Source organism: Lygodium microphyllum, chromosome 2 (assembly GCF_053477565.2).
Source record: "Lygodium microphyllum isolate KBCC chromosome 2, Lygodium_microphyllum_v1.1.10, whole genome shotgun sequence".
NCBI classification, from domain to species: Eukaryota; Viridiplantae; Streptophyta; class Polypodiopsida; order Schizaeales; family Lygodiaceae; genus Lygodium; species Lygodium microphyllum.
Window position 1 is genome coordinate 140,752,569 of NC_141136.1, and position 22,036 is coordinate 140,774,604.

The 22,036-nt window shown below is 39.0% G+C and overlaps 1 protein-coding gene across 3 annotated transcripts; it reads right to left on the reverse strand.

Annotated features, from left to right (window-relative positions):
• Positions 1–5,094: 5,094 nt before the first annotated feature.
• On the reverse strand, positions 5,095–15,558 carry LOC148040401 (protein STRUBBELIG-RECEPTOR FAMILY 8-like). Of its 3 annotated transcripts, none has more exons than XM_087699289.1 (16): positions 14,858–15,558; positions 13,977–14,109; positions 13,818–13,889; positions 13,636–13,701; positions 13,468–13,539; positions 13,304–13,375; positions 8,846–8,917; positions 8,656–8,724; positions 8,476–8,541; positions 8,062–8,384; positions 7,673–7,926; positions 7,314–7,591; positions 7,039–7,174; positions 6,801–6,940; positions 6,340–6,496; positions 5,095–6,217 (listed from the first exon to the last, which is right to left on the reverse strand). In XM_087699289.1, the coding sequence occupies exons 1-16, from the start codon at positions 14,943–14,945 to the stop codon at positions 6,074–6,076; spliced, it is 2,142 nt and encodes a 713-aa protein (XP_087555415.1). In that variant the 5' UTR covers positions 14,946–15,558; the 3' UTR covers positions 5,095–6,073. The 3 variants fall into 3 exon arrangements, with proteins under 3 accessions (XP_087555415.1, XP_087555423.1, XP_087555432.1); XM_087699297.1 differs by lacking the exon at positions 14,858–15,558 and adding an exon at positions 14,640–14,786; XM_087699306.1 differs by lacking the exon at positions 14,858–15,558 and adding an exon at positions 14,640–14,765 and having other exon boundaries at positions 13,977–14,103.
• Positions 15,559–22,036: the final 6,478 nt, after the last annotated feature.

The following is a 22,036-nucleotide window of genomic DNA, read 5'->3' on the forward strand; positions in this document are numbered from 1 at the left end:
TAAGGATCCAATGGCATGCTCTATTGTTGGATTCAATATCCTTTGGTTGTCTTGATGGCCTCCAGTAGCTCTCCCGTAGAAACAAAGCTTCTAGTAAATAAGTAGGAGAGTATGGGTATAAACAAACCTTAGAATAGAAATGACACAATGTGTTTTCAAGGGAGGAGAAGAGACTGGCCAAAAGCTAGTGCAAATTGTTTTTGCCACCAAAGGATGTTAACTCAAGGTATTATAATGAGGCTTTGATTAAAGGGCACTCTTGAGCTCCTCTTCAACTCAAGATCACATGTCTGTATAGGGATTTTGCTTGATCTGAAGTGTGGGATGATGGGATTTTTCCCAAAGAGAGAAGTTTATATTAGAGGAAGAGGAGAAGTGCATAACATGCTTTCTTTCTTCTTTATGGATTCCATTACAAAAAAGGAGAAGCTAAGTTGATTTTTGCTTTGTTTTCATGCATTTGACCAAAAGAAAATTAATGTTTTTAGTTGTTTCACTTTTTTTACTATTATTCCACTCAGTATTTAATTGCATGAAAAGCACATTCTCATCTATTCCTTGCAATTTAGTCTAATGCACTCCTAAAGGTGCCATAAAATCATAGTGACTAATTAATTAATGTTTTTAGTTGTTTCACTTTTTTAAATTTTATTCCACTCAATATTTAATTGCATGAAAAGTACATTCTCATTTGTTCCTTGCAATTTAGTCTAATGCACTCCCAATACTAAATCAAGGTGCCATAAAATCATAGAGTGACTAATTTTATGAGATGAATGTGTTTGTGCAATTAGCTTCACTTGGTTAGTGTTTTTGGGCTTACCCCATGTTTTAAATGTATGAACTAAATTCTATTGCTTATGCTTATGTTTAACAATGTATAGATGTGCAAATGTGTTAACAATTAACTTTTCTTATCACTTTGCAAAGGACAAAATGTTCAAAGATTTGGAGAAAACTTCAAACTTCTCATAGCAATGGGCCTTCATGAATAGATTTGCAAGGTTGTTTAAAAAGTCAATCTCACTTACTAAGAGTCGATCTTCCACAAAATAACAATTACATCAAAGTGCTTTTTGCAAGCGTGGAAGACCTAAGTCTTTGCAATTTTCAAAGCATTATGAGAGCACTGTGACTATTATGGCAATTGGTAATAAGAGAATATAAATTAACACACAAGTCGACAACATGTTGTCTAAGATACACACACTTAACTATAGTTGTAAAGACTCTCGCCTCACAAGTGAAAGTGAACAGAATAGGCTACTTTTTGCTCAACCAAGATAGACATGAAGCACCAAGGTAAAAGCAAGACCTGCTAGTAGACATTGTATTTTCATAAAAACTTGGCCATTTAAAATCATGAAGAGCATGTAGCTATGGATTAGCATCATGTGGATAGAACAAAGCATAGTCCTCCAAGTAACAAAAGATCTACTTCTTAGAGCTTGCCAATGCTTGAAGCTAGTTAATATGAATCTATTCACATGTGATAGTACAAATTACACATTGAACATGTTATGACAAAGATAAAGAAGGCATCCATCAACATCTCGAATATTGATTAGTCAAATAGTCCCTAAGTGCCAAGTTTTGTAGCAGTAGCCACAAGTATTTATCAAAATCAAATCTTTTGAGAAAATTGTAGATCTACTTCATTTGATGCAAAATAATGGCATCCTTTTGTTTCATAAATCAATTCCTCAAATAGTAGTAGAACAACAATTTTGAGTCAACGTTTAAAACCCAAATCACAAATTTGATTTGTTTAAGGTTGAAATTTTAGCCTCATCTAGCCCATTGAGCAACAAATGATTCATATAAACATTGATGACAAATAGAGGACCATTATGTTTTTTGATGAAATATGTACTCTAAGTAGTGAAAACCACAACCTAGCAACAAGTATATACTAAAAGAATCCCTCTTATGTCCTATGTGCTTCCATATTGAGAAGATGTGAGCAAAGAAATACTACTAGGAAGAACTTTCAATCAAGGAGCTAAGTGTGATATTACCTTTGATACATAATATATGCACATTAGCTTCCCGAATATCAAAACAATAACTGCTTTGAGCAAAGGAACAATAGCCTATCCTCAAAGACAAAGCAAGATAGTTGCATTTTATGATAAAGGTACAAGTGTCATAACAAAGACAAGGGCTATGATATATTATGCTGAAAAGGATTCCATCATGTGTTGCACTTCTAGTCTAAAATAACAATGGTTTGATCTAGGAGTGACTTGACTCCCTACACTTTTGCTTCAATTTTCGGTATTGGTTAAATTTTTTACTTCAATCAAAATAAAATATTGAGATTTAAAATAATCAAAATGTGTTCTTAGTTTCAAACTTGGGATTTTTCTACTAGATTCATATTGGTCATGGGATTGATGTGTTATGCATCAACTCTTATCAAGCTAATTGTTTACCGTTTTACATCGTCACATTATTGGGCCATTAAATGTGTTGATGATCTCTATTACCATCCACAGATTCATGTTGTTCATTTTAGCATACTTTTGCCTTGCCTTTTAAGTTACACTCGATTTTAGCTACCTTTCTTCCGCTTATTTTGTGTTAGTGGATCTTTTATGATTCAACATGTGTCTTTTGTTCCATGAAATTGTGAATTTATTTTTTTTCTCCCCAATGCTCTCTTCTTCTTCTTTTTTTGCTTCACTTAAACTCATAGGCTCAAATAATTACCCTATTCCCATACAAAACCCTTGTGTTGTCCCTATGAATATTGAAAATCTAATTGTGCAATATAACATTAATTATTAATTATTAATCAATGTTATTATTGATTAATTTATTTCATATATTTTTTTGGTATATAAAAAGTAGACTAAGGGCCAAAATTTTACATCTCAAAACGTTCCTATCAATCTTTCTTCATTGAATGTTTAGTAGTCTTCAAGATAAACTCGATAATATTGTGGATAAAATTAGTGAGGTTACTCCATTCCATGGAATCAAGATGCTACTAACATTTAAAGTTGTTGAATTTTAGACCACTATGGTGTTTTAACAAACAAGGATCGATTAAATTTTGCTACTACATATTCTTTACAACATTGTTAGCACCTTCATGGATTTCTTAGGTTGTAAATGGTCTCGTGGCTAATTCTACTATCTTCTAAACATAATCTAGTGAAAAGAAGTTATTTTGGTATATCTGAATGAGCGTTAACATACAATCTTCATCAAAACATGTGGTGAACATCATTGTGCAAATTTGATTATTGAGCATATGTTATTCACCCAAAGACATGGTGATAACTATCTTCCTCTTCCCTTGCCGAGTTGATGCAATCACGTTGACCAAGCCACAATACTCTTGACTAAGGTTATAATTTACTATACCATGCTTTCAATTGCTAGACCAACCATAATTTTAATGCATTAACACTAGTTTTCTATGCATATGTCTTTGGATGAACTCATGCAAGTGTTTAAGATTCTTGGATGCTCCATAAACACCAAACTTGTAAAGATTGATTGGACCTCATGAAAATCATGTTAAAAAGTTTTGCATTAATTCCAACACTTAATTGTTGCATGGATTTTGGTAAACCATTTATTTTCATTTGAGTATATTGAGTATAGATTTGCGTAGACTATGATTGTGGAAGCCCATTAGGTACATGCTCAAGTAACATGCAAGTGGCCAAATGGCTTCTAAAATAGATTAACAACTTATTAAATTAGAACTTCGATTTGTAAATGCAATTATGAAGAGATATTTCAATCACCTCTATCTACATGATACACCTAGCCTTGTGAAAACACAGTTCTTTTGTACTTATGAATGCATTTGGATGGCTTAATTGATAAAATGCCCTAATGGGAATGGATTGGACAATATCATAACTGATGGCTTGCCCTCACCAAGTATATTATCTAGAGATTGTCTATGACGTGTAATATTACAAGCATTTAACATCTTCAATTTCACTTAACCACTATGGTAATCAAGCTTGCCCTCTTTAGGCTAGAGGGTTGAATTGTATGACATGGTCCACAAAGAACGCCCCTTGGAGCTAATAATACAACCCAAAAAAACACATACACTAGTAGTTTTACTTATATCAATGGATGACTTGCTAAAAAGTGCCACAATATCAACTTATAAATGAGATACCCCCTACATACCCAAAAAGTGGAATTATTTAATTAAACGCAATATCTAGAAAATAAGGATTTCCATATTAGGCTCATTTACTCAAATTGTCAATTTTTTTCTAGCCAAATCTAATATAAATGTCCCTCACCCCCACTGCCCCCTTTTAAAAAAACGTTTTTCACCATGACTGCTCCTTTAAAGATTATCTTGCACAATTAATAATGAAAATTCAAGCCTAATTTTTTTACATATATTTTATAACCTCTCTTTAGAATCCACCTCTTATATTTGATTCATCATGGCATAACCTCCCCTCACTTACTTACACTAGCCTCTCCTATTCTTGCAATGATTAACAAGTCTCGCACCTATTGTACAAAACACCCAAAGAACATTAATTTAATACTCATTCGTCTCTTACACCACTTGACTCACCTTATGGACCCTTCCATATAAGATTTGGCATAAAGTCTAGATGCAAATGGTACTTATGAGTACAAATCATTGCAAGGTTAGTATCCAAGAAGATGTGGGTTAGTACAAATGCACAATGCAAGTCTTGGTCAAGGCAAGTGCATTGCAACTATAAGGTGAAGTTGGCTTCCATGCTCGGTTCAATGCCAAGAGCATTCTCTTTGGAGTAAAGAGGGACCTCAAGGAAGGTTCCCTAAGAATATGCAATGTGGTTAGACCTGTCATTATTAAAACTCTTAGGACTCGTGAAAATGCAATGGTTTTTGGTAGGGTTTCTAGCCATTCACCTCTTACAATAGGAAAAAGCAAAGATGAAGTTTCATTGGCTTGTAAAGGGTTAGGGAAAGAGGTAATGGCCATGTTCAAAGCCCTCCAAAAGGTATAGCTTGGTTGTGGAGTGTTGCCATAATGGTTGATGTAACTATTTATATATTAATACATTCACAACAAAATTAATGGACAAGACTATACCTCAAAAAAGGCCAGCTCAAAGAGCGGGCCAAGGAACATTCAAAACTATAGGAAAACATGGATGGGCTTATCATCATGGAGCCAACTAAAAGTTTGGAGAACATCAAAATACCCAAGTTGTGCCAATTGGCTATGAGGTGGCCAATTGGTGCTCAAATTTTGCCCAATGCATTGGGGCTTCATTCAATTTGTTGCATGTTTTCAAGTTGTTGCTAGTTTGGAAATGTGTTCCAAGCTATAAGGAGCTATAATTTGTTACATGTTTGTTAGCCACAAGTGATGAAAGAAGAAAACAAGATTCCAACATAGGAAGTCTTCCAAGCTATGAGGGATAGCCTAGCAGTTTTCAAAGCTCTTAGGACTGAGGCCCATATCTTCAAAGTAGCCAGTAGGAAGCTTGAGTTCTTAAGGATGAGGCTATAAGCCAGTTGTATATTACATCCATTTCGATTATATATATGCATATATATATATATATATATATATATATATATATATATATATATATATATATATATATATATAATATCCTAGCCGCTTTAGTGATGCAAAACCAGTATCTATGGCACCCTAACCCTAAACTCCCAGTTGACTCTGTACACTGAATGTCTGAAGTTGAGTGAGAGAACTAGTTGCGGGTGTAGAATACAATCGCGTATAATATCGCTAATCGATGTCACAGAATGAATCAGGTGACAGGTAGCCTAACATCAACTGTTTACAACTTGCAGTGAATCCTGCTTTCAACAGTGACCCAATGAAAGAGTACAGTAGGTTTCCCCATAGATCTCAAAGCTTGCTACGGTTCTGGTACAGATATCCACAGCTCATTCTGCAGTGGACACCATGCTTAAGGCAAAATTTGGTTTGTTCTCCGGTATAGACACAGTGACAGGAACAAACCTTATATGATTCTCACAGACTGAAAGCAACGACCTACCACACAAGATCTATGCTTTTGTGGGAATCTCCATACAACATTTTCCAGTGTGTAATTCACAGAGAGGTATCAGTAGGGTCGTAGGTATCAGAGCTCCTGTGTTCCTCACCAGATCTCCTCTTGTTAAGAGTAGCACGCTGCATCAACCGCACGAGGGACTGAACCACTTCCGACATGGGTGGTCGAAATTCGGGCTCGGGCTAGGAGGATAAAAGCATCAAACATTAGCACAGTTACCACAGTTTAGTTGTCATTGCCCCACAAAGGTTGTTAACAGGCATTTGCTTCTACAGAATTATATACTTAAGGAAAGAGAACAAACCTGAACACACAAAGCAATGATATCTGCGAACCGAGAAAGTGACTTTGCAGGGTACATGCCCTTCAGAGAAGGATCCACCATTTTTGCTAAAGCATCAATATCGTGAAGCTGAGGAGTTGCCCACCTCACCAAAGACTGCTCAGACCTAGGCCTTGCACTGCATATGGTGACAAAAGCGCACAGATAAACTACATGCCAATCCGTGCATGGATCAATACATGTGGAAATAAGAAGTCCCGTAGACCTAGGTTCCTTTTCTCTAAGCTCACCGAACTTGAAGCTTAGGAGCCTTCGCTATACTTCATCATAAAGCTTGAAACAGTTCTTTATGATTTCATCATAAGCCAGCAGATAAGGCTTAAGCGCATTTTCCATATGCTCCATGTTACTAAAGACTCCCACCCTAATCCCCCCTCATACAGCAGCACCCAAAAAATGCATGTGCATTGATCTGTTGTTACCTGTCCAGAGGCTTCCGTCCAGTCAAGAGCTCCAGCATCACCACACCAAAGCTATAAACATCACTCTTCCAGGTGTAAATACCAGACATTGCATACTCTGGGGCACTGTACCCAAATGAACCCATCATTTGTGTAGAAACCTGGAACAAAGAAGAAAGCCAAGTGAAACCCTCTGGCACTCTGGCATTGATTCACACAATCAAGCTTGAATTTCACAATTAAATAACATACTAAGTACCTGTCGCTCAGGATTTGGTGAAAAAGCAGCAATTCCACAATCGGAAAGATGAGGATTAAGCTCCTCATCCAGTAATATGTTGGCAGATTTTAAGTTTTTGTGCACTACAGAAGGCTGACAAACTTCGTGAAGATACCTGAGACGATTGCAATTAATTATCTAAGCAAATGATGTAAATCATCCAAGACAAGTACAATTGCTTAACCAATCAAATGATGTAAATCATCCAAATCACCATATTAATATGGAGCATAACAAGAACATCCTGCACTCACTCAAGAGCTCGAGCAGTGCCCAATGCAATCTTCACACGGACATTCCACGTCAGCTCACTCTTTGCAGTCTCATCAGCAGCATGAAGTAAGTCACTCAAAGTAGCTTTGCTGAAGTATTCATATATAAGGAGGCGTTGACCATGTTCAGTACAGTACCCAACCAACTCGGTAATGTTTCCATGGCGGAGCCGTGATATGTTAGACACAATCTCCATAAAGTCCTCATCCCTCTGAGCTGATGAGGCAGCAGTTGCATCCATCTTTTTCACAGCCAAAAGCTGCCCACAAAAACATATAATGGACCTTTAGATCTTATCTAAATATCTGTTCTATCAAAACCCTTTCCTCAAAAAAGGTACCTTGCCACCTGGCAGCTCAGCCCTATAGACACGACCTACAGCACCTTCACCAACCAAGTTTTCCTGACTGAAGCTGTTAGTAGCCATTTGCAAATCAGCAACCGAATAAGCAGAGGCAGCAATTGGACTCTTCACTCTCTTGTTAGGAGCTCTCCTCCCAGTAGGCTTCTCTACAGCTTGAGCCAAAGGTGGAGGCTTTAGAACTGCCTCTGTTGGTGAAGACGTTGCCTTTTGTTCAAATTTCTCTTTTACAACTGCATAGTGGCAACCATTGAAATGCACATCAGACTAACTATGGAGAATGAAGGTGTATGTTTTCATACACGTGGTTAAGACTCTGTCCCCCACAGATATAAAACAGCTCTCTTAATTTCCACTAAAATAAGCACCTCTAGTTGAGGGTTGTGTAACTGGGCCCAGTGATGCTGCTACTCCAGCTTGTTGCTTTTCCTCATCGGGAGCATCTTCGCCAGGTTTCCAGAGGAAATATAGAATTATAAGAGCAGCCACAATGACACCTAAAATGCAGGCAATCACTATCCCAGCAATGGCCCCACCATTGAGTACAGAACCACTGCTTGAAGAACTTTTGGATGAAGTTCCAGGGTTAGATTCCTGTCCTGAGCTCTTAGGTGTTTTTGCATATGGTGGAGGCGGAGTAAAAGGAGGCGGTGGAGGAGCTGGTGATGAACTAAAAGCATTTCCATTAGACCTGAAGTGTACAGCACCAAACCAATTTCTTTAGGAGCCATCCTATTAAAATAACATTTTCCAAAGGATTAACTGCATAGCCACTCCCTTACTCAAAATGAGGAATACTACTGAAGGAAGCCGGAATCCATCCATTAAACTGATTGTTCTCCACATTCCTGAATGAAAATAGCCTTCAAAGTCACCTACAAACCTTGGCCATTGGACCAATAATACATCAAATACATGGGCAGGGAGATGACATTGCAACGTTTCACAAAGGCCCAACTCACAAGTCATTTATTAGGGGAAGATTGGCCAAGACATTGAGACTTCCTGTAAACTGGTTGTTTTGCAAATACCTGTTGTGCACTTCAGAGTTAATTTCCAATGAGATTTGAAAGAGATGTTCTCCACCTAGGTCCTATATTATAGACCCTTTTAGAAAACCCAAGAAATGAAGACGAGCTCAGGACGGCTTACAATGCTGTAAGGTTGGATAAGTCGGACATTGACTGAGGCAATGAACCTGTAATAGTATTGAAAGATAGATCCCTGTAACAAGTAAAGTAGAACTGTTATTATGTTCCGCCACCATTAAATGCCAAGGACAGTATTAACCATAAACAAAACTGCCTATTGAATGAGAAGGATCACAGATATTCAAATATTGTGAATTGCAGCAGTGAAGACAGGTTTCAAACATACTTCAAAAATAGTGATTTGGCGAGGTGAGTTGTGTACAACTTTATTCTCCCTAGAGTTTGCAATGCCTCTTAACAGCAGGTTGAGCTCGCAACAAATCCCAGTCACACAGTTACAGTACCAAAGCATTAAGACAGAAAGCATCACAAGCGCAGCCCTGGGGTTCTCAATTACATCGCAAACAACCAAAATGAAAATTGATATGTCCAAGTGTCTGGTGTACTGCTGACCATTCATCACTAATTTGAACGTTAGTCTAATGAGAAGAAGCAGATGCAGAGGCAACAGATAACTCGAGGAGCAGAAGGAGCAAGAGCAGTAGAACCTACGTTTTTACTAGAGCTTTCCAATAAACATTGCTTTAGATATGAGGATCGGAAGGAGTAGGAGCCGTGAGAGAGACCTACATTTTACCTGGAGCCTTCCAAGCAACATCGCTTTAGATATCCTCTCTCTTCTTCGATATGGAGGAACTAGTTCAGGTAATGAAGCACATGAACATGAATATTAACGGTGAAGTAAGTGGCTTTTTGAGCCGAGATCGAAGTGTCAGAAAGCTGAAAGTCTTGTTTTTCTTGTCTCACATCTTCCCAAAATCCACTCATGGCATTTCACCATCTCTGCGTAGCACCCAAACTACTCCACCTAATCCCCTGAAAGTTAGTACCATGAAAATCCACTTTGTTTCTTGGAAGCCAGTTTCAAAGGTTGCAAATTTTTAAGAGCATAAGTCTATCTCGCATGAGGTGATTCCATGCCAAGAGCAACAAGAGTTCATAGGGAGTTTCCCTGGTCATTCATGTTGCTTCAGAAGCAAGAAATACCATTCCCATAGGCCCACCCTGGTGTTTACCAATGGAGCTACAAGCTTGCTTCATCTGTGCCATGAATGGAGTCTTTAGAGGCCATGGACCAGTTCAGAGTTTATCTTCATGATGGCATCCACAAACAGCTTCCTTAGAAATACAGTTCATTGCAAAATAAGGAGGATGATAGAATCCCCCATAATGGTGATTACTGAGACAATACGCTAGTTGGCATGTAGGCACCAATCTTTGAACACACAAATCAAAAGAGATAAGACAATTCAAAGAGGGAAATGATCCTCCCATTCATAAATTATAGCAGTAATTATGATGTTTGCAAACAGAAAAGGCTGCTAGTATATCAAATCTGTGCTTGCTGTCCACCCCTACACTCCGAATCATTGGTATATGCCAGCTTTCCTATCTGGGACCAATGATCCACTATGAACAGTCCTGGCCACCTCCAAACCCAATCCAAATCTCACACAGTCCAGCTCACTTTTCTTGCCAATTTCTCAATCTCATGCAATCCAGCTCGCCAAGTAAGCATTGTAAATGCCTGCTGCCCTATCCAGGACCCACAATCAGCTATGAACACTCCTGCTGCCATCTCCAAGCCTGATCCTGAATCTCACACAGTCCAGCTCACTTTTTTTGGCACTCTACAAACCCATTCCTCGATCTCATGCAATCGAGCTCTCCAAGTAAGCACTCACCTAGAAGAAGCTGCAAGGGCAAAGGTTTGAGTTCCATAGTGCTCCTTCGCAAGAGATGAATTGAACTTTTATAGAATCCATTGACTGCCCAACCTTCCGACTGTTTGAGTGCCATTGGCATGATATCCTAGTGCAAGGTCATCACTCCCTATCAGCCACCTCCCATGCCACCTGATTTAATATGGCTACACTTCAAAGAAAAGAAACTTCCTGCCTTGCGCCTGTGCACTCATGCCCCAACTACCTTGGCTGGAGCGAAGCATATTACGTTCACACCCACTAGAGCAGAAGCAGTCCTCAGTTGTGTCGCACCTGTCCCAATCCAGAAACTTGGAGCCAGCCTCTTAGCAATTGCCACAAGACCCTAGCCAATTATAACCAGTGCCTGAACTCATTGTTGCTTTCTCTGTATTAGTGTTAGCATCCTAAGTGATTGTTGTAACCAACTGTCAACATCATATCAACCATGACAAGATCCAAAGCCCAAACAAAGAGCAAGCAACTCCTACTCTTGCACTTGTCCAAGATACTATAAACTCGCGAGCTCCATCCATGTGATGTCATCAGCCTGATGATGCAAGGAAGCCTATGAATCACCAATTGGAGCTACAGCTTACTGCCTCTGCATTTTGCTGGCCACTCCAAATAGATAACTACAACTATGGGAAAGAGCATTCACTTCCAAGGCGAACATTGTGGACAAGAGCATCCCACCTCCAAGGCACCCACTCACCCCCTTGACACTCCAAGGCTGCCACAACCACATCCTAATTTGTCTCCTCTTACCAAGGATGCAATCTCTACAATTATGTCCCAACAAACGTCATATTCCCTGTAGTCAATGTACTAACCAGTGAGCAACCCAAGAAACCAACTTGAGGTGTAGGAAATGGTTTCATGGAAAAAAACGGCAAGAAACAAGTTTCGTGCAATTTATATGTGCAATAAGATCTGAAAAATGTCGTCAAACCATATTTCATACAAGGAACTTGCTTCATGCATAAGAAAAGTTCAGAAACATTTAACAGGTTTCAGACCGACAGGAAACCGGTTTTGGTGCAATGCTACAACGAAAACATTAAAAACTCGTCCCCCTCACCTCCATTATGACAATCAGAATGCTCGTGATCTTTTGAGTTTGTCCCTGAAAGCAATAAATCATCAGGAGACTGCACAATATTGCAAACTCCAAAACTGTATATCCTGAATATTCACCGACCGACCTATCCTAGAAAGACCCATAATTAGCCACATATTCTCTGATTCACATCTCCAAACCCAATCCTCAATCTCGCGTAGTCCAACTCTCTGCATGAATTCTCACCTAGGAGAAGCTCCAATGCAAAGGCCTCTGCTTGATCAGTGATTGTTGGATTGCGCTTTTGTAGGTCAACTAGTTGCCTGGCTAGCCAACCAACCAACCTGTTATCTGTCTAATTACTACATTTCATCATGTCCAACTGGCATGTTCTCCCCTTCTTGATTAATTGCCGCAGCATAGCCTGCTAACTACCCCTACCTCCAAATATACAAAATACACAAAGGAGCCAATTTATTTCCCCCATTAATGCAGCTGACCACAAGATTCTCAAACAAATAGAGGCTACCCACACTATTTGTAATTGGCAGGTCTCAACTTCGGTGCTTCCTTCAACCTTAATGTTAGATGTAACAAAAGATTCAAAACTACATGTTCTTTATCAATATTCTTGATTCACCAGGTGCTCCAACATTGCGCTTCTTCCCCTCAAGTGGCCCAAAAGAAGATCCAACTCCAAAATTTGAGATCTTTGGAGATGGAGGCATCAAGATAAAACTGAGAATCACAATCTACTACAACCCACACAAGGTGCTCCAGGAACCTCAAACCAATAACAAAGGGAAATGCATCCACTTGTCTACATACCCATAGCAAGAAGAAAAACTTGTTCCTTGACCACTATTTTACAAGAGGCATGCAAAGGCTCAATCAGGATCACTAATAAAACCCACACAAGGTGCTCCAGCAACCTCAAACCAATAACAAAGGGAAATGCATCCACTTGCCTACATATCCATAGCAAGAAGAAAAACTTGTCCCTTGACCACTATTTTACAAGAGGCATGCAAAGGCTCAATCAGGATCACTAATAAAGGACTCTGTAATGGCTAGCCTATAGTTTCACACAATCTCCAAAGGCTAACTCTGTAGAGGAAGAGTGAGGCCACAAGTGAACTAAACTTGGCAATAGTAATCACACAAAATTCAAGCAATGTAGCAAGACATGATGAGTTCTATCCTTCTTCAGTACAAAACCCACAACCTACGTGTGTGCACATTTGTCTTTTGTCACTTAAACTATCCGATGGATTCTGATGTCCACACAACCAACTTGTGTGTACCCATTTGTCTTTCATTTAGTGAGTACTTGATAGCTTGCACTTTATGATTGACTCTAGTTTCCTTCTATTCCCCTCCCTATCAAGCCCCTTCATCCAGTTGATCTCTAAACACCTAGTCCCTAGGGAAGTCACAAGTGTTGTAGGGGTAACAACTCCATTACAACACCTTAAATTCTGTTTTTAAGTCCATCCCTTCAGAACCGTGTATTACTTCTCTTCAATATGAATCTTGTTGCATACAATCGCCAGCACATTTGAAACTTTTTACGCAACAAAAAGGGCATGTGCAAGATCTCTGCTAAGGTTATCAGCTCTTCAGTGAGCAAACTCACATTATGGAAAGGCTGCCCAGGTTTCCAAACATGTCCATAAGACTTCCAGACAAATGGTTGTGGCTGGCATTCCTGCAAGCATGCATGTACTCAGTTGAGAAACAAAGAGACAAGGTGACCTCAGAAAGTGACGAAAGAGGAGCATGAACCATTGCAAGGCTTACAGATAAGTCAAATTGGCCATTGTAGATATCGAATACGGAAGGCCATTTTGAAAATTGTTGCTACCCAAATTCCTGCCTCACATCAAAAGCAATTGCGTCTTTTACAAACATCTTCACCTAGATGTTTACAAAAGCGAGACACTTTCATTTTGTTGAAATGGGACTCACAGTATAGCAAGATTTGGAGGAAGCCCATATGGTATGGAACCTGAAATGTAATTATTGCTCAAATCCCTGCCATGTTGCCAGAGGAATATACAGTAAATTAAACAGAAGAATGGCACGTTGATAGACAAATAATAAAGCATTGATATTTGGGAGTAATGAGTTCAGCAAAGCATTGACCATACAAGACTGAAAGGGATGTCATCTGAGCCATCATGTAACCAAGTTCGCCAGAAAGGCTTAAACCTTCCAGATTGCTGCATGTGAGAAACAGAAGAGAAATTAGTACAGCGTGCTGCGCAACCTTGCCATTCATATTTGGAAAAGAAAAGCTTGAAACTTACAGGTGAGTTACTGAAGTACCACTGCATTGTACTCCTTTCCATGACTGACCACATGGATCAGCATTGGTAGCAGTCCATGATGTCAACTGACTTGGCGAATTCAGGCTGCTGTACATGTTTTCAAGAGCTGAAGCTGGAAAACAGAGAGGAGGATTATGCATTCGGGGGTGGAATTTAAAAAACTAAGGAAATGTAAATCTCTAACTCAAGGGTTTGAGGACTTATGAGGGCCAGTTCAGACCCTTGCATTAGCAGGTTGGAGGTTCCTAAGCCAGGCCAACCAACAGCATGACACGAGCACCAAGGGCATGAATGCGGCAATATGGCTATTAGAGGGTGTGCAAAGGTGGGTGCGAAGCAGTGAAAGCTCAGACCAGCCATTCTTACAGGTTAATTATTGATGGCTCTAATCTTGCCAAAAGAGATGCTACAATTTAATTACACTTGAGAGCGCTACTTTGATTGCAACCCGTTTTTTGCTTTTTGCCCTACACAACAAAGACAAAAACGCCACTCAACTGAAGGGAAGAGGGGCTCTCAGCTATTGATAGGTTCTCATGCCACTTAACAAAGTGCCGAGCACCTGTCCACAAGGCTACTTCACAGCGCTTGTTGTGCAGAATAATGTACAGGCAACTAAGTTTAGCAGAAAAGGGTGCGCACATAGTCACAAGTACAGTCATTTTTGGACTTCTATTGCAGGAGCAGTGGCTCCTTCCCGTCCTGCGAACCAGCGCATGTGACTATGCAGTCACAAGAAACTCCCTCGCCTTGCTTGTTCAACACGACTTGTTCAATGCGACTAAAAGCATTATTCATCATTGAAACTTGCATTGCTCAGACATACTTGTACAAGAAACGAGCAAGAAAAGAAAACATACCATCTCCTTGGTCTGTGATCCCACGGACAAGCCCTGCAGTCAAGGAGAAGCAAACCAGCACCAAGCAGAGCAGCAAGCTGGGGACCATGGCAGACTAACACAAGTACACTTTTTGACTTTGCTGCACATAAAAAAATCAACAATGTTGCAGAAGAAAATGGTGTAGCTGCTGCTGCTGAAGTCCCCTGATTTGACACAAGAGAAAATGCTACTCTGCTGAAGACCCCTCTTTCAAAAGACCTCGTGCTCTCTCCCTTTAAACACCAATCAAAGAGGGCGCTGCCAAGAATGCCATCACTGTCTCTGTGCCAATGCATGCGCCCGCCCAAAAGGGCTTGGAGAGAGGTCGAAAAAAGACGTGCGCCTGCAAAGGAAGGTTTGGTGAGCTGCCCACCAAGGCGAAAGGGCCGGAACAGGTCCTACTTCGTGTTGCAGGTGCGAGTATGGGTGAGAGGTAAGGGGAGCTGGGGGTGGAGTGTGCTCTCTTTGCTTATTAGAGCTAGTGGGTGGGTGTGCTCTGTTTCCGGTATCGTCTCTCTCTGTTTCGTTCCCCTTATTTCTGTGTAGGTATGTATGTGTCTTAGGTGAATCTTCGATCTTGATTCCCAGCTGCCTAGGTAACAGTAAGCAGCTGCTTTCTCTCTCTCTCTCTCTCTCTCTGTCTCTCTCTCTCTCTGTGTCTGCCTTTTCATCATGTGTGCCAGGCTCCAGAGATGACTGGGGCGGGGCTCTAGGAGCGCACTTGGCACCCTATTGAGTCTTTCTTCCCCACCACATGGCCCACCACCTTTTACACCTCAAGAGTCAAGAGTCAGGCTTCAGCTTGTATGGTTTTTCATCATCCTCTCAACAAAATATCAATGCTCTGGTTTCACACCACCAGCTTCGACCGTTCACACGCTGCCCTAGATGGCCGGGCAGCGCGAAAAAGAGCATCACATGGCCCAGTGGCCCAATGCACCTAGTTTGAACAGACTAGGTGCACTTTCTACAAAAGAGATCCTACGCTTTCAAGTAAGAGAGACAAAAATAGATTACGTTCTTAGATTCTTGTCTACTTCACTAAAAAGCGATTCGCTCAATTGGCTCGATGGGAGTGAATCTTCCACATACCGCATAGTCTAGTCCACAAGTTCAAGTCATGTCAGTGCAAGGTGGGCTTAGATTTTAACTCGAGTGGCATGGACACGTTGGTCACCTTTTCCCTCTGTCTGACAACTTTTTGCATACCTCTATGCCTGACACCTCAGCACATACTCCCATACACCAAAGTCATCCGGACTACTATGAGACCAACATTAGTTTATACGTTGTCCGCACCCATTGAGAGCAAAAGGTAGCATGTGGCGTGTTGCTAAAGCCTTGCGTCTTGAAGAGGATTGGATGAGATCCAATTGTTGCAAATTAACCACTTGGTGCGGCCGGGGCTTTAGGAGCACACCTGGCAACCTATCGAGTCTTACTTCCCAACCACATGGCCCACCACCTTTCAGACCTCAAGAGTTGGGCTTCAAGTTTTATGGTTTTTCATCATCCTCTTAACAAAATATCAATGCTCTAGTTTCACACCACTAGGCTTTGACCATTCACACGCTACCCTTAATGGCCAGGCAATGCAAAAAAGAGTCCATCATATGCCTCGGTGGCCCAATGCACAGTAGTTTGAATGGACTAGGTGCACTTTCCACAAAAGAGATCCTATGCTTTCACGTAGGGGAGACAAAAATAGATTATGTTCTTAGATTCTTGTCTACTTCACTAAAAAGCGATTGGCGCAATCGGCTCGATGGGAGTGAACCTTCCACGTATTGCATAGTCTAGTCCACAAGCTCAAGTCATGTCATTGCGAGGTGTGCTTAGATTTTAACTCGAGTAGCATGGACACGTTGGTCACATTTTCCCTCTATCTAACAACTTTTTGCATACCTCTATGCATGACACCTCAGCACATGCTCTCATATGCCAAAGTCATCCAGACTACTATGAGACCAACATAAGTTTATACGTCTGCACCCATTGAAAACAAAAAGTAGCATGTTGCATGTTGTTAAAGCCTTGTGTCTTGAAGAGGATTGGATGAGATCCAATTGATGCAAATTAACCACTTGGTAGCACAATCAAGGTAATTTAGAATCCAACCATCCCCAAAGTGATGGTCAAGTGGTAAAGCTTGTGATTCATAACCTAGAGATTGTGGGTTGAAGCCCCAAAAGGTGCATCATGGGTAGGGATACATATATTTTCATGGAGTGTTTATACAATCAAGGCTCTTTTATCTCTTCAACACTCCTATGACCCCTCCTCCTTAGCGAGTGGCCCAAGGAGAAGGATTGCATTTGTAATCAAGCTTTGTCATTCACTTAGCTTGTGAATTATTCTTGATGTCCATAGGAAATACCTATATTGTTTCATGGCTACATTTGAAGGGGAGGCACTCCCCTTTGGGTGTTTGGGTGTGTGTGTCTAACAAAAAAGAAGTTAGAGTCCATCCAAGCTCAAGTCAATGGCTTGCACTAATTTATACGAAACATGGAGCAATGTTTCCTTCTATGCAAATTTTCACAGTTATTCTGAAAATAGAATCATTTTTAAGTCTCCAAAATGAATATCATCACTTAAGGCTCAAAATTAGTAAGAATTATGGGTTTTGATTAGCCAAAAATTATTATTCTATACAATAGAACTGTGCATATATGTAGAAAAATGTAAAAAATATGCTAAATTATGTAATAGCATACCCTCTCAAGTTGAGAACTTTGTTGCCAATGTAAGATCAATTTTTTGAAGTGGGGTGCTTTTAAAAAGAATGCTAGCATCTACTTCACCACAAAGGAGCCCACGTATGTTGTCTAACATGATGGTACATGAGTGAGAAAGATACAAAGGAGCCCACTTATGTTGTCTAACGTGATGGTACATGGGTGAGAAAGATACAAAGAGATGGAGACTATATGTCAACATTGAACACATATGCATAGCATTGATGAGTTCACAAAGAGCCTTTCTTTTTTAGGGTACTCCATCAATTTATGCAAGTCCCTAAGATAACAAAGTTCAAGCTAAGGCTCAGGGTTCATATGCTCTTTGATTTGGCTCAATTGACTTGTGCAAGTCAATTCTTCTTCTAAGTAAAATTAGCCACATTTTAGTAAATAAGGAGCACAACAACATGCCCCACCATGTTCGATGTACTTTCAAATCCTTGAAATAGTCTAGTGAGAGTCGGGACATAATGGTTGGCTCATCAAGCTGATCTTACTATCTCCCAAGCACTAAGATCATTTGGAATAGAAATTACAAACTAAATGGATCATCTCTCGCAGTTCTAGATTTGTGGATTATTTCAACAAAATTATCACTTGCAACTCATGGCATGTTAGGGAAGTTGCCCTTGTCAAAGTAGTAACATGGCTCTAGTTGTTATCTTTAACGTGTTGCAATTAGCAATGAAACTAGATTCCTCATTACTACAATCAAGAGGTGGACATATGAATCACTAATGATCACATTTTAGGAAAGTATCCCTTATAATGTTTGTGATTTAACTCAGTCTGTCACCTTTAAGTGTTGCAATTAACTACAACTTTCCATTACAATAGTAACTCATGCATAAGGAGTAATCATGGGGGTAATTGTGCAAACTCAATTATCATTGCATATGCTAGATATCACATCAGGATTTTCAATATCTGAACCTCCTATATTGGACAAGTGTTATTTGGTTTATCATTTCAATGGGGTTACTCATTTATTTTTATGTTTTTAATGCGAGAGATTAATAAATATATTAATATCAAGAGGATAATATATACAACATCTCTAGTGAGATGCAATCAACTTTGAAAGCACTTTCCTAATGCCCCTAAAGGCAAAGTCTTTTTTTCCAATAACCCCAAAATAGCCACAATTTCAACATCAATTGAGCTAGTATAAGATCCAACATACCTAAATTACCTTTACTACCAAATAATACAACATTTGTGCTAATCTAGATTGCTCACATGACAACTCCTTGAATGACATAAAAGAGTAAGATAGTAGAGGCAATGCTACCCAAGGAGTGTTGTTGGCAAAAGCAACCCACTACCTATTTTGGAACTTTCCATGAATGTGACACCTTGAATGTGATTTATTGAGGCCCTCTATTGTGTGAGTAGTTATGTAGTAACCCAAAGTTTAAGTCCTTACTTAATATCATAAGTCAACTTGACCTCTTCTCTGCTCCCAAGCCCTCCACTCTTAGCCACTCTTACTTGGAGATCTATGAGATAAGGCTAGAGTGAATAAGGTGCACTAAACTTACTCTTTAAGGTAGCTAAAGGCTAGGATAGTAGGAATTCATATAGGGATTAGAGTCAGGCTCTAACACCATGTCTAAATATTGTCACATTTATCTAGAGTAAGAGTACATGCATAAGAGAGAGAAAGTGACAAAGAATACCTTCTAAAGAAAATATATTGCTTATTAAGTTATTTACAAGTACAACTAGGGTGCTCTTGCTAAGTGTGCAAGGAGCTCCCTTTTGGCCCTTTATATAAGTACCTAGCCCTAACCCTAAGTCTTACTTACACACGCATCCTTATCTCGCCCTTGATCACATGCCATTCTCTCAACAAAATGTAAGGCTTACTACTAAGATTATTATAGAAGGGATGTACAAAATCTCAAACCAATTTATTTGGGCACAAAAAATGGAATAATTTATACTTTGGGAATCTGTACAAAACAAATTCTCATAAACATAAGTAAACAAAACATTTTTGTGGATTCTATAAATTGCAATCCTTGGAAGAAGTCTTTCCAAGCCTAAGCCAGTGAAGGATCTAGCTATTACTTGCATCCACACAAAAGAAGAAGTTGAGGACCTTACCAAGTAATGTGTTTTGTAGGTGTCATCATAGGACCTAAGTGTCATCCAAGTTGCCAATTATGGGCATTTTCTAATTATGCTTATCAATCCTAACATGTCCACACTTAAAACATCATATGTACTAAAGACAAATAAATAATATAAAAAATAGACTATCGTCATGAGGGGATGTGAAGATGTTATTAAGTTTGAGCAAGAATTATCTCATGCTTTGGATCTATTCTCCATTATATATTAGGTTTCTTTACTATTCTTAGTTAACCTAATCATCATAATCAATGGTTGTTTTGTGCATATGTGACCAAGAGGAAGTGTTGGCCTTGTTATTAGAAACTTTATGTTAAATTGTAAATGGCTAATGTCTTTTATGCAAGTTTGTATATAGAATAGGTTGAAGAGGCATGATTTTCTTTTTTTGCATCTAAATCCATATAGCAATGCACTCATGAGGCTTAGATGGATTTTAATAAAGAAAAAGAGGGAGATTGGTGTGGGCAAGAAAACAAGTTAAAAGGAGTTAAGTGCATGAAGGTTTAACAATTTGCCTTCCATAGATTTGTATAAAGAAAAAGAAAAGTATCGGTGGCTTACAATGAACAAAAGTATTTAAATGATCATCACAAAAAATATATGTTCTTCTTGAATGAGAGAGACTTGTGTCTTTCAAGTAGAGTGACATTATGTCTTGCATGCTAAATATATGTTCATCACAAAAAGTATTTAAATGATCATCACAAAAAATATATGTTCTTCGAGAATGAGAGAGACTTGTGTCTTTCAACTGGAGTGACATTATGTCTTGCATGCTAAATAGCATTCTTGCCCTTTGAGCTCACTTAGGTCCACTGTAAGTGTATGTTGAGTAGCTTTCCCCCATATTAAGAAACTTATTTTCAATTTGATGTAGCAGCTAAGTCATGCTTTTGTATTATCATGCTACTCTATGTGCTTCTCAAATAATTGAAAGTATACCTCAAAAACTTGCATTTTGCCTTCATTTTGCGAAATTCCCTCGTGTATGTCTTATAGATCAATAGAACAAGGGAGCTTATGTCAAAAGTAATATAAACAATGCAAGTGGTTAGCTACAATGCCCCATGTTTACAATAGAACAAGGGAGCTTTGGGTAATTTGGCAATGATGTTAGTGCATGCTTTTGTTAGCTTCTTTTGGTCTATGACTAGGTTACATACTTGTCAAAACTTAATATCTAATGTTGGGAAAAGAAAACCCACTAAGTGGAACACACGCGTGGACACTTGCTCTTGTGTGGAAGAAGTTGACTATAATATATTAATGTACACTAATAGAAAGTTGATATGGAATGCAAAAAACTTTGAAGTTCATATCTAATATAGAATTTTGTTTTATATCGTTATAACAAGCCCCTTGAGTGTAGTTTCTAGTCTTTTTGCAACACTAGAAGCATAACTTGCAGTGTTATATGTGGGATGCATGTGAAACAAGTCATAACACAAATTATGTGATTTGTAAAGGATTCGTGAAAGGATAGTGAAATCATCAACATGGTATCATGAAATTAGACTATTGTGATTTGGACATACATGGTAGCTCATAACCTAGAGAGCCTTGCACGTGTTAGTCCATATATGATATCTATAAATGACTATTAGCTCAACAGCCTAGCGAGCCTTGCATGTGTCAATCCATAAATGATATCTATTGAGTGTTTGAAGCCCAAAAAAGATATGTGCATTCCATTTTTATGTAATTTAGTGACCTTTATTTCTAGTTGCATATTGGAAATAGGCATTGTGCAAAAAATAAAAGCAATTGACAACCATTTGGTTGACATGCGGAATGGTGATATATGAATCGTGATGAATAATGAAGACTTAGAGATTGATGGATCAATCAAAGAAATTGACCAAGGTGCATTTATACTCTACTTTCTTTGACATGTTGGCTCAATGCTCTAGCTACTTGTATGTATGGAAGATTTGTTCAATTATGAAAGCACTCTCTTTAAGTTGCATGCAATTTAATAAATATTAGAGAAGCAAAGGCCACATGTTAGTGGGACTTTTAATCTTTTGTGATGAAATATGATACAATGAAAGTGGCGCAACTACATCATATCATTGATCCAATAGTGATCTAAGACTCCCTCAATTATAACAAAACATACTTGGCACAATAATGCTTAGTCAACTTGTTTTAAAGAAACTTTTCTAAGCAATAAATTGTTGTTTTGGGAGGCTCCGATAGATTACTATGTGCCCATTTGATCATCAAAGATGGTGTGCTTGTTAAACATCGACTTCAAACAAATAAAGGAGAGTTGATA

What these genes read in the sequence shown, in the direction of transcription:
- LOC148040401 (XM_087699289.1), bottom strand. Translation starts at nt 14,945, where the DNA reads ATGGTCCCCAGCTTGCTGCTCTGCTTGGTGCTGGTTTGCTTCTCCTTG. An exon ending in GATCACAGACCAAGGAGATG is followed by an intron (nt 14,110 to 14,857) that starts GTATGTTTTCTT and finishes TCTGTTTTCCAG; the next exon opens with CTTCAGCTCTTGAAAACATG. An exon ending in TACACAACCCTCAACTAGAG is followed by an intron (nt 7,927 to 8,061) that starts GTGCTTATTTTA and finishes GCCACTATGCAG; the next exon opens with TTGTAAAAGAGAAATTTGAA.